We start from the raw sequence: 12,534 nt of genomic DNA on the forward strand, positions 1-12,534 counted from the left end.
TTTAACCTGTCCCAGTTTATATATCCCACTCTTTCTGAATTCACCTAATATTGAAATCTAAAACCATAAGATCTCTGTTTCTGGGTATTACTGATAATTGATTTCCTTAGATAGTGAGGCTTGTTCCTCCAAATAAAATTATTAAGAATCGCATCTAAATCCTTTACAAATCAAGCGATAATGAAAGATAATCCACTGAAAAGGTTTGATTTGAGTGTTTACACAGGCAGCCCAATTCTGATATTTTTTTTCACTAATTGGTCTTTTGACCAAACACATGCAATCTTTTCAAGTCTGCGCTTTTCAGAGCTGATCTGATTTATTAAAAGACCAATTAGTGAAAAAAATGGGTCTGCCTGTGTGAACGCAGCCTTTAAAACAGTGACGTCAGACATCGCACCAACGATTTATATATACACTTGATGATTTATAAGGGGCACTGTTTTGAAGCCCCCGCGCCTCCATCTTGGCACTCCCTCACTATCGTAAAACACAGTTTGGAGCTATAGAAATGCATTTATTAATGTCTCAATTCGTTTCTGCCACGTTTATTATATAAAAGACCCCTTAATGCAACTTTTAAATTATATAATGTGAGCTAAACATACAAACAAAACCTGAAAAAATATATTAAAAAAACATTTTCCCTAAAGTATAATTATTAGAGACTACTAATGTTACGGTCGTCTCCACTACAACAAAATAAAAATAGAATGTAATTTTGTAAATACATGTGACACTTAATTGAAATACTGTGGAATGTCATTCATTCTTAAGGAGGACTGTGGCTACAGGGTAGAGCCAATATGGCCGACCGGTGGCTCCAGAGCCTGTCAATGGCCAATACATAGCATCAGCAATCCAGGGATTATATACATAATTGCATCACACTCGACTCAGACCAAATCTTAACTTTAACCACACTGCTAACCTTATGCCTAACCCTAACCTTAAATTAAGACCATTTTTGTGTTCATTAATTTTGACTGCCAATTTGTAGTTTGTGGCTGTGGTAACTAGTGGAAACGCACAACAAGGGCTTCGCTAGGAAACTACGGCACGTAGGGGCGGGTTCCCGATTTTTTTTTATGACGGTACATAAGCAGGTAGAATGACATTTTTTAGGTCAATGTTTCGGTGGGTTCATTGAGATATAATAAGAACGGGTAGGTTACCGGGAGTTTAGTGCATATTATCCTGCATGTGAATTGATGGTAAATCGGGGCATTAGTTGTGATATGTCAGGCAGTCGTCGAATGAGGTGTCATCTGATGCCTACAGTAAGATAGCGCACGTTGTAGGCTAAAGCTAGTATACCAATATAATTGTGTTTCATAAGGGAATTGAGTTGTCCAGATTGTCTGTAGCCTATTTGGTTTAGACATTTTAGTCGTGCGGCTATTATATATTTCCTGCTATAGGCTTTGTTCATAATATTCAGTATTATCCTACTGATTTATTCTGTTATAAAGATTCTCGTCACATTTAGCCTATTGATTAAGCTGAACATTCGACTGTTATCTGTTAGTAAGTGGCATAATAGCCCATAACTTAATTGAAATTGTTGGTGAGAGTTAAGACTATTACACTTTACAATGGGACTGGGCTCCGAAAAGACATCATCCACCACCAAGGCGGTCTACAAAGAGGAGACTGATATTGCTTTGAAAGCATCCTTAAACGTAGATGCTATGTTATCAAAGAAAGTGGGGCACGCGACAGCAGAAAGAGCCACCTGGGGTTGCCGCATTGAGTTCGTCCTCGCGTCAGTGGGGTACGCGGTGGGACTTGGGAACGTGTGGCGCTTTCCATACCTCTGCTACAGGAGCGGTGGAGGTAAGCATGTATATGTGGAAGTATAAATCCAGAAAGATTTTTCGGTTTGTTTAATTTAGAAATGAGTTTAATTACTGAGCACAGTCACATGAAGTTTGCAATCCTGTTTGTTGCAATTTTTTTATTGCAACATACACATGATCAGTGCAGTGAAATGTGTTGTTTTACGGTGTCAGCCATAGTAGTATAGAACCCCTGGAGCAAATTACGGTTAAGTGCCTTGCTCAAGGGCACATCAACAGACTTTTCACTTTGTAGGCTCGGGTATTCAAACTGGCGACCTTCGGTTGCTGGACCAACATTCTAACTGCTAGTCTACCTGCCAACAGGTATGAGCAATCTGTGATGTAGCCTACATAAACTTTACTTGTGGTGTATTTGCCTTTTGGTTGAACAATAGCCTTACTAATTTAAAAAGGAGAAGCCTTTTCACTATGCAATAACAAGGTTGCTTTCAGAATAAAGATAATGTGTTAATTTATGTTGGATGTTTGTTTCTTGAAGATGTATGACATTTTGCTTACTTGCTGATTTTAATCTTACTTGCATGCCTTTTGTAGAATATAGGATTGAGCCAAATGCTGCCATATGGATTCTGTTTTTAATAAAATGTTGAAACTTGGATCTCAGGGATTCTATCTGCCCCATCCTCTGAAATACACCGCAAAGGAAGACTTTCAGGTTGAGATTAAGGTCAAGATGATATTAATATAAACTGGACTTCTTGAAGGAGCCAGGAGACACACGACTAATTTTGCTGGGACTGTCTTGGAGTGGTCTAAGTGGGGAGGGGAAAACTGAAAACGAGCTGTTATTGGCAGAGGTTTGGAACTCTTGTTTGTATTGTTCTATTAACGAATTATCACCAGGCAGGCAAAAACTCTATCCCAAACTCTATCTTTTCGAACAGATCTTACACTAAAATTATATGATAATTTTCACAGTATTATTCAAACCACATAGGTGGAAATATATATATATATTTTTTTGTATTTATTTTATTTAACCTTTTTTTAACTAGGCAAGTCTAACGAGGAAATACAACAGAACACAATCATCAGTGTCTGTTGTTTGGGAAGGTCTGATGTTTTGCCGTGTCACACATGCCTAGATCTCAGCTGTGCCAGATGTAAGCCAAGGCAATGCAAAGTCATGATGATGATGCAACAGTAAAGGACCAGTGCAGTCAAAAACGTGATTTTTCTATGATATATATATATATCATAGAAAAATCACGTTTTTGGTTCAATTCAATTGAAATTGTTTTTGGTTCAATTCAATTGAAATTGAAATCCTTTACTGTACCTTTACTGGTACAGTAAAGGACCAGTGCAGTCAAAAACGTGATGGTCCTTTACTGTTGCATCATCATCATGACTTTGCATTGCCTTGGCTTACATCTGGCACAGCTGAGATCTAGGCATGTGTGACTTGGCAAAACATCAGACCTTCCCAAACAACAGACACTGATGATTGTGTTCTGTTGTATTTCCTCGTTAGACTTGCCTAGTTAAAAAAAGGTTAAATAAAATAAATACAAATAGTTTACTTCTTCTCCTGCTTTGCCACGGACCTCACTGTATAACAGAAATGTGCTACCTTGACAGATACCATCACACTGGTTTGCTCAGGCACTTAGAAGGCACTACATTAATCTGGCATTCATTCACATCCCTGGTTTATGTAGCAGACATAAATTGGATTTATAATCTCGTGGGGGAATGCTCTTGGTCTAATGGTCAAGATGTATGTTTCTCCTGTGAGGAACCAGGGTTCAGATCCTGTCTGTGACAACTACAATAAGGGGTCTGTATCTCATTCCCTCACCCGAGAGCTTAAAACAAGTATAAGGACATTTCTAGTTGTAGTTTAGGGAATTAAGACTGTCTGTCTTGGTTTTATTACAGTAAGACATACCATGTGTTGCCTATTCATCCTCCTTGGTGTTAAGCTATCTGTCATGGTAATTACCATATATGACCGTTTCCTGGGCTAGCAGTCCAGACCTCTATCCAGTTACTGAGATAGGGTGGATCTGCTCTGTAAACGGAGATGCTGTATTAGTGGTAGTAGTAGACAATAGTTGATGGTCCACTGCCTGGGTCGAGTTTCAATTGAATTGAACCAACATTGAGAGTTCATTGTTTCTTGTATTTGAGTGCTAGCAAAGCAACTTCTTTAAACCCATGATCACTACTGGGTAGGGCTGGGAATTGCCAGGGACCTCACGATACGATATTATCACAGTATTTAGGTGCAGGTATGATTTATGTATTGCGATTTTCACGATTCTATATGTATTGAGAATTGATGTTCCAAACATATTGCTCACTATATGTCTGCTGCAGAAAAGACAAGAGCATGAGATCTGTCATGGAAATAAGTGCTCAAAACATGTTGGCTTACTATTTAAAAAGAAAATGGAGAACAAGCTATAGGATGAAAAAGACCAGAGTTTTGGCACATGTATAGCAGACTAGCGCCAGCTAACGCTACCTACATGTGTCATTTAAAAAAAGTGTATAAATAGCAGTCAAATACAGTATATAGCTATAGATTGTACACTGCAGAATGAAACAATCCCCACTAAGCTAGTGATTTGAGGGTGGACTGACTGTATTATTTGGCATTAATAGACTGGTTTCACAACAACTTTCTATCCAAGCTGGGAGGTAGCGTGAGGACGGCTCATGTCATGCAGGTTCAAGTAGCCTATACAGGACAGTTGTATATTAAAATAAAAATATATATTGGTAGTTGATTAGTATGTTGCATCAAACATTTATTTTACAATCAGCAATGTTTGAATTTCCAACATACGTTATTGCCACCAGCCAGCAATTTGTGACACTGTATAGCTTTGTGAAATGTTAGGCTTAACAAACTCCGACCTTGCGGGGGTCCAGAGAAACTGCAAATAAAACAAGACATTTATTGTTTATCTTGAACACTTCTTGTGTTACTAATCTATTTGGCTCCATATCTCCCTTTGTTTAGGTGCCTTTCTCATTCCTTACTTTCTGATGCTGTTTCTGTGTGGCATCCCCCTTCTCTTCATGGAGTTTGCTATTGGGCAGTACACCCGTCTGGGACCGGTGCATGCTCTAGCCACAATCTGCCCCTTGTTCAAAGGTGAGTGATATCCACAGGCCTATGGTTCCCAAGACCTCACACATGTTTAACCTTTATCCACCATTTTCTGTTGGTTTTAGTCAACCTGGAAGAGTCCAGCAAAGAGACAATGATATTTGAATGAGCGCATATGTACAGTAGGCCTACTTGGCACAGGTAAAGGGATTAACATGTGGAGGTTCAGGTTGCTCCTTTGTTCAAAAGGGGAAGGGTTTAATAAACTGTTATCAGACATTGTGTTACTCGACAATGTCATATGACTCAAAATTGGCTTTAAACAATAGTCTACATCTTTGTTGACATGTTATCAATTATTTAGACATTACACATGAATAGCCTATTGGGTTTATACTAGGTGTTCACAGAATAAAATAATAATAGAAAGATTTATGCAATTAACTGCCACTCATAAGTATTTACACTATACCACCCATGCAATAATTTTGCACCATTACTTTCACCCTTAAGTGTTCTTCACTAATTAACTTTTTTTTTCGAAAACAAGGTGCACCCTGTTGTTTAGCTCTAATTTAAGCTCTCCTTCCCACGTTAGAGACTCCTGCCCATGTGCTACAAGTTATAAAAGGAATGGCCTTTGTACAAACAGTCCTTTATAAATAAGATGTTTCTTAAAAGCTGTGCTTGTTCACAGCTTTTTTTTCATTTTTTTTTTCATCTGTCACATGTTCAGTTTCATACCTACTGTTCATGGGTAACACTTCATGTGTTATACATAAGCTTTCCAGTACACATAGTGTCTGATGGATTATTTTTAAATGAACTATTTCCAAATATCATTATTAGTATGGACAAAGCCTAAATCATTGTTGTAACTTGTTATGGACGTTTATCACACATCATAATGTTATACATTTTCTTTTGTGTTAACGTTGATCTGAAAGGCTTATTGATGCCACTAGAAATTAAACGTTACCAATAATGTACATAGTATTATGTAACAGACCCATCCTTATAGACCAACTAAGGAGAAATGTGATGAATTGTATCAAGTAATTCTTTAAAGTTTCAGTTTATTTTGGTTAGATGGGTTTGCACCTGTTATTTTCTGAAGTGAATAAAATCATATTCCTTCTTAACCTCATGTTCAATGTTTTATGTTTCAGGCCCCTCTGAAAAGAACAGGTGCCAATGTGAAGTAATACAGAGTAAAATCCACATTTGTGAGATTTTTTTTATCCGTGACAATTAACTGTTGGCCAGTCTTCTTTCCATCTAGTTAAATAGTACACTGACATGATGTTTGCCCCATTTTGGCTTCACTTCACAGTGAAAGGAGTGATCCTACAATGTGGGCCTAATTAGTTCAAAAGGAAACCTGTCGTGTGAGTGTACTTATGCCCAGTTTGGTTTGGTATTATAAGGTGATGTGCTGATAAACAGGAATCCAAGTGCACAGGTTAAAAAACATAAACTTAACCTTCCCACTGGGCACAAACTGCCCAAACTATACGTTGACAAACTTAATTTGTCAACGTATAGTGATGTGGAAAATACATTGGATTTGAAAAAAGTAATCAACTGTTTTGAGGGTGACATTTTAACCACTGGATTATGTCATCATGGTAATCAAGTTTCTACAAAGACAAACCTTGTATAAAATATGTTGAATCTGTACCTTAAAACAATGTACTGGAGAATTGATTTGTCTACAGCTACCCTCTGGTCTCCTATCAAGGGTTTTAACCAAGCCCAGCCCTGCTTAGCTAGGATATTTTTCACTGACTATTACCAATGTGCTATTTTGACAATGACTGTTGTGAAATCTCCTCATAAAAACGAAATAGATTCACAGTCATTCCAAGGAGTAGGTCTAACAGAGCAAATTAATCATCAATGATGCCATTTAGGCCTATATAACCTTTGCAAAGTCATCAACAGCTATTGTTTGAATTCAACCCAGTATTCAACAAACAAAAGGCCTAGCGAAATGTAATGATATTTAGGGCTCAATTCAATCTAAATATCAGGTATCACTGAAGCGTTACAGATTTCCCAATTTGAAATTTCCAATGGAGCCTACTTACAGTGCCTTCAGAAAGTAACATTCACTGTCTTCTTGGTTAGCAACTCCAGTGTAGATTTGGCCTTGTATTTTGGGTGTCCAGTGTCTGGTGGAAAGCAGACGGAACCAGGTATTTGGTTTCTTTTTTTATCCTGAAAAATTATTACAAGCATGCCCATAACGTGATGCAGCCACCACTATGCTTGAAAATATGGAGAGTGGTCCTCAGTAATGTGTTGTATTGGATTTGCCCCCAAACATAACACTTTGTATTCAGGACAAAAAGTAAATTGCCTTGCCACATTTTTTGCAGTATTACATTATTGCCTTGTTGCAAACAGGATGCTTGTTTTGGAATATTTTTATTCTGTACAGGAGTACCTACAATGTTGATCCATCCTCAGTTTTCTCCCTCATGGTGAAATCCCTGAGTGGTTTCCTTCCTCTCCGGCAATTGAGTTAGGAAGGCTGCCAGTATCTTTTGTAGTGACAGGGTGTATTGATACGCCATCCAAAGTGTAATGAATAACTTCACCATCCTCAAAGGGATATTCAATGTCTGCTTTTTTTAAATATATTTTTTTACCCATCTACCAATAGGTGCCCTTCTCTGCAAGGCATTGGATAACCTCTGTGGTCTTTGTGATTGAATCAGTTTTTGACATTCACTGCTTGACTGAGGGATCTTACAATTATCTGTATGTATGAGGTACAGAGATGAGGTAGTCATTAAAAAATCATGTTAAACACTATTGCACACAGAGTGAGTCCATACAACTTATTACGTGACTTGTTAAGCACATTTTTACTCCTGAACTTTAGGCTTGCCATAATAAAGGGATTGAAAATGTATTGACTCAGGACATTTCAGCTTTTAATTTTTAATTAATTTGTATACATTTTGAAAAACATTTCCACTTTGACATTATGAGGTATTGTATGTAGGCCAGTGACCCAAAAAATCAAAATCATTAAATTCAGGCTGTAACTCATCAAAATGTGGAAAAAGAAAAGTGGTGTGAATACTTCCTGAAGGCTCTGAATGCAGCATTTACTGTGAATGTGGTCTCCGCTAACAAGGGAACATAGCCTTTAAATTCCGATCAACTGAAGTTCAGCATTACAGCGTGATGTTGCGTTGATGTCAACACAACCAAATATCAACATTTGAAGGAGATCCCACCCAGGGATGTACTGTAACTACGCCTTGGATAGTTCCATCTGTGCCACTGACAGTCTGCCATAATCCAATTTATAAATTATTAATTTGCAGAAAGAATTGAATTAATGTCTCCATCTCAACCAAACATCTATGTTAAAGAATGTAAAGTGCATTTAAAATTTGATTTGATTTAGTCCTATTCTTTAACTTAGATTTTTGGTTGAGATGGAGACGTGAATCCAACATATCAGTTATTAATTTGTAGACTAACTGGAATTAAAGCCAGACTAAGTCAGTGGAACTATCCAAGCAGAAAATAAATCTCCTTCAAATGTTGATATTTGGTTGCGTTGACGACCAAACCCAATTCAATATCACTTTTAAAATACAATAAATAGCCCATATCAAGTTAACAAATGATATGTTAGATTCACGTCACCAACTCAACCAAAAATACAAGTTAAAGAATGGGATTAAGCCAGTGACTCCGTTAATATTTGGTTGCGTTGTCAACCAAACACAGTTCAATATTACATTTGTAATACAGTAAATACCCTAAAGTTAATCTTAATGTAACATTCAACCTTTTAAAATTAGTAACACATCCATGGCCACATTTTGAGTTTACTGTAACTGTATACATTTCTTCTTATGTAATCATATAAAGCATGCATGTTCAAGATAGCATGCGTAAGTCTGGGGAGATGGTTGCACCATATACTATTAATGTAGACCAGTGATAACACAATCTGTTATATAAATAAACAAAATATCTTACGTTGTATTCTCATTTTAACCTTATGCTTTTAATTGGTTGAAAGCGCATTGATAGGCAGTTGGGTGACAACTAAACCAAACATCTGACATTGTCAGAGTTGAAAAGAAAAAGCCACATCTCAGACTGGCCAATAAAAATAAAATATTAAAATGGGCAAAAGAACACAGACACTGGACAGAGGAACTCTGTGGACAAAAAATTGGCTTTTCTTTCAAAAACAAGGACATTTCTGTGACCCCAACTTTTGAACGGTAGTGTAGGTTGCAATCTCATTGATCAACGTCTCAACCAAATATTACCCAATTATCCACTTTGAAATGACATATTGTGCCCAGTGGATTGTCCTTAAATTCAGGTTAAGAAGTTGGGATGTAAGTTAATGTTTGCTATATCAACAGTACATTTTATGGCATTGGCATCAGTATCATCAATTATTAGAACAATGTCAATAGAAGTAACACCAATGCAGTGGTTTTCTTCGAGGGGTAAGTTGTTTAAACATGTTGCACAAAGCACCACACAAGCAGTTTGCTGTTTAGGGTGACAATGTACAAACAAATAAGACCAACCTCAAATTGTTTCAGATTAATAAACACAAAGTTTATTAATAGTGAATAATAATTTAGCACAACATTTTCAGGTTATACTGTAGTTCCACTTCACTTTGAACTATTTGTCATGATATAAATTTCATGGTGCAATTCATTAGAATTGTTCATGCAAGTTTGTGGCAAATGACATTTTTCTGTTACCTTGACACATCCACGCTATGTTATCCAACCTAATCGCTGAATGTGTATTAACATTATTTTATTATATTATTATTTTATGAGCTGACAAACTGTTATTAATGGTAATTACAGGTGCCATGTTTTCCATATTTCTTACACTTGCTTCATGGCAGATAATTGAAGTGAAGTGTTTGTATATGTTCATAGTAGTTATAGTAGGTTGGCTTCTGTCAAACTATCTTTCACATCTCGTTGATTGATTGATTGAATAGGGGGATGGGACTTCCGCCATGATTTGAGGGGGCCGTGTCCAGTTGTAATTAAATGAGAAGCAAGTGGTTTCACCCATGATTTGGGAGGTTGGTAATTAGGTTTTGTTATGTTTAATTAAGACTCTATAATTAGGTTTGTGTGGGTGTTGTCTGTGATTTAATGTCTGTTTATATCATCTGACGTAATGTTAGGTAGAACTTGACCCGGGAGTCGTGATTTATGACTCCAGATGTCAAATCTGGGATTAGGGACTGATTTCTATAGAAGGATGTTTGTACTCACAAAAAGATAGTTACACATATTAACATATGTAACATTTAAAATAGTATTACATTTGTAAGATAATTGAAGATCTCTTGCCCATATGAATATAATTCTATCCACTGACGCTGCAGACAACAGTTTTCAAGAAGTTACATTGGTGATGGAAAATGTCTGATGTTCAAAGATCTACATCATCACACAGGATACATTAGATCACCCGCATAAGCCTTTGCGAGGGTTAAATCTGCATAAACATTGTTGATTCGCTGTTACCTTAAGACAAGACAGGCCCTCTCCCCCTCTGTAAATAAGGGGTGGTGTGTCTTGACTTGTAGCTGTAGCCTGGTTGTGAGTCTGGGTGGTAGATGTAAATAGGGAGAAAGGGGGTGACAGGTGAAAGTGGATATTGTCTGATAGTACCAATTTGATAACCTTAAAGTCTGGTTTCACAGAATTGATTGATGTACTATGAACATATTACATTTAAAATATTATTCGATCAGATTTTTAAGATGACAAAGGATCTCTCACACACACAATTATATCCACTGATGTAGCATACATCCATTTTCTAGAATTATGGTTTACATTTTTACATCCCATACACTAATACTAGTAGATCAGGGGGGGTAGATCAGCTTTAATATTGCAGATTGTGGCTTCTATCAATTCAATTGTCTGCATAATTCACAAGCCCCTGTATGTGTGTGTGTATATGTGTATGTATATATATATATATATATATATATATACACACTTAGGTTGGCGTCATTAACTCGTTTTTCAACCACTCCACAAATTTCTTGTTCACAAACTATAGTTTTGGTCGGTTAGGACTTTGGTTAGACAAACTATAGTTTTGGTCGTTTATCTACTTTGTGCATGACACGTAATTTTTCCAACAATTGTTTGCTGACAGATTATTTCACTTATAACTCACTGTATCACAATTCCAGTGGGTCAGACGTTTACATACACTAAATTGATTGTGCCTTTAAACGGCTTGGAAAATTCCGTAAAATGATGTCATGGCTTTAGAAGCTTCTGATAGGCTAATTGACATAATTTGAGTCAATTGGAGGTGTACCTGTGGATGTATTTCAAGGCCTACCTTCAAACTCAGTGCCTCTTTGCTTGACATCATGGGAAAATCAAAAGAAATCAGCCAAGACCTCAGAAAAAAATGTGTAGACCTCAACATGTCTGGTTCATCCTTGGGAGCAATTTCCAAACACCTGAAGGTACCACGTTCATCTGTACAAACAATAGGACGCAAGTATAAACACCATGGGACCACGCAGCCATCATACCGCTCAAGAAAAAGACGCATTCTGTCTCCTAGAGATGAACGTACTTTGGTGTGAAAAGTGCAAATCAATCCCAGAACAACAGCAAAGGACATTGTGAAGATGCTGGAGGAAACGGGTACAAAAGTATCTATATCCACAGTAAAACGAGTCCTATATCGACATAACCTGAAAGGCCCCTCGGCAAGGAAGAAGCCACTGCTCCAAAACCGCCATAAAAAAAGCCAGATTACAATTTGCAACTGCACATGGAGACAAAGATCATACTATTTGGAGAAATGTCCTCCGGTCTGATGAAACAAAAATAGAACTGTTTGGCCATAATGACCATCGTTATGTTTGGAGGAAAAAAGGAGAGGCTTGCAAGCCGAAGAACACCATTCCAACCGTGAAGCATGGGGGTGGCAGCGTCATGTTGTGGGGGTGCTTTGCTGCAGTAGGGACTGGTGCACTTCACAAAATAGATGGCATCAAGAGGCAGGAAGTTAAAGCTTGGTCGCAAATGGGTCTTCCAAATGGACAATGACCCCAAGCATACTTCCAAAGTTGTGACAAAATGGCTTAAGGACAACAAAATCAAGGTATTGGAGTGGCCATCACAGAACCCTGACCTCAATCCCATAGAAAATGTGTGGGCAGAACTGAAAAAAGCGTGTTCAAGCAAGAAGGCCTACAAACCTGACTCAGTTACACCAGCGCTGTCAGGAGGAATGGGCCAAAATTCACCCAACTTATTGTGGGAAGCTTGTGGAAGGCTACCCAAAATGTTTGACCCAAGTTAAACAATTTAAAGGCAGTACTCTCAATTAGTATTTGGTAGCATGTAAACTTCTGACCCACTGGGAGTGTGATGAAAGAAATAAAAGCTTAAATAAATAATTCTCTCTCCTATTATTCTGACATTTCACATTCTTAAAATAAAGTGGTGAACCTAACTGACCTAAGACAGGGAATTTTTACTAGGATTAAATATCAGGAATTGTGAAACACTTTAGCCAAATACATTTAAACTCAGTTTATGTAAACTT

General features: G+C 37.3%; 1 protein-coding gene across 1 annotated transcript in view; it reads left to right on the forward strand.

Moving 5' to 3' along the window:
* The first annotated feature begins 1,595 nt into the window (after positions 1 to 1,595).
* The window catches only part of si:ch211-225b11.1 (uncharacterized protein LOC561694 homolog), a 51,381-nt gene continuing 40,442 nt past the window's right edge, over positions 1,596 to 12,534 (forward strand). Inside the window, exons 1-2 of the mRNA XM_038998071.1 lie at positions 1,596 to 1,836; positions 4,834 to 4,968. Of these exons, the coding sequence (XP_038853999.1) occupies positions 1,596 to 1,836; positions 4,834 to 4,968 (376 nt within the window). The remainder of the gene's footprint in view (positions 1,837 to 4,833; positions 4,969 to 12,534) is intronic.

The sequence above is a fragment of the Salvelinus namaycush genome, chromosome 1 (assembly GCF_016432855.1).
Source record: "Salvelinus namaycush isolate Seneca chromosome 1, SaNama_1.0, whole genome shotgun sequence".
Lineage (NCBI taxonomy): Eukaryota > Metazoa > Chordata > Actinopteri > Salmoniformes > Salmonidae > Salvelinus > Salvelinus namaycush.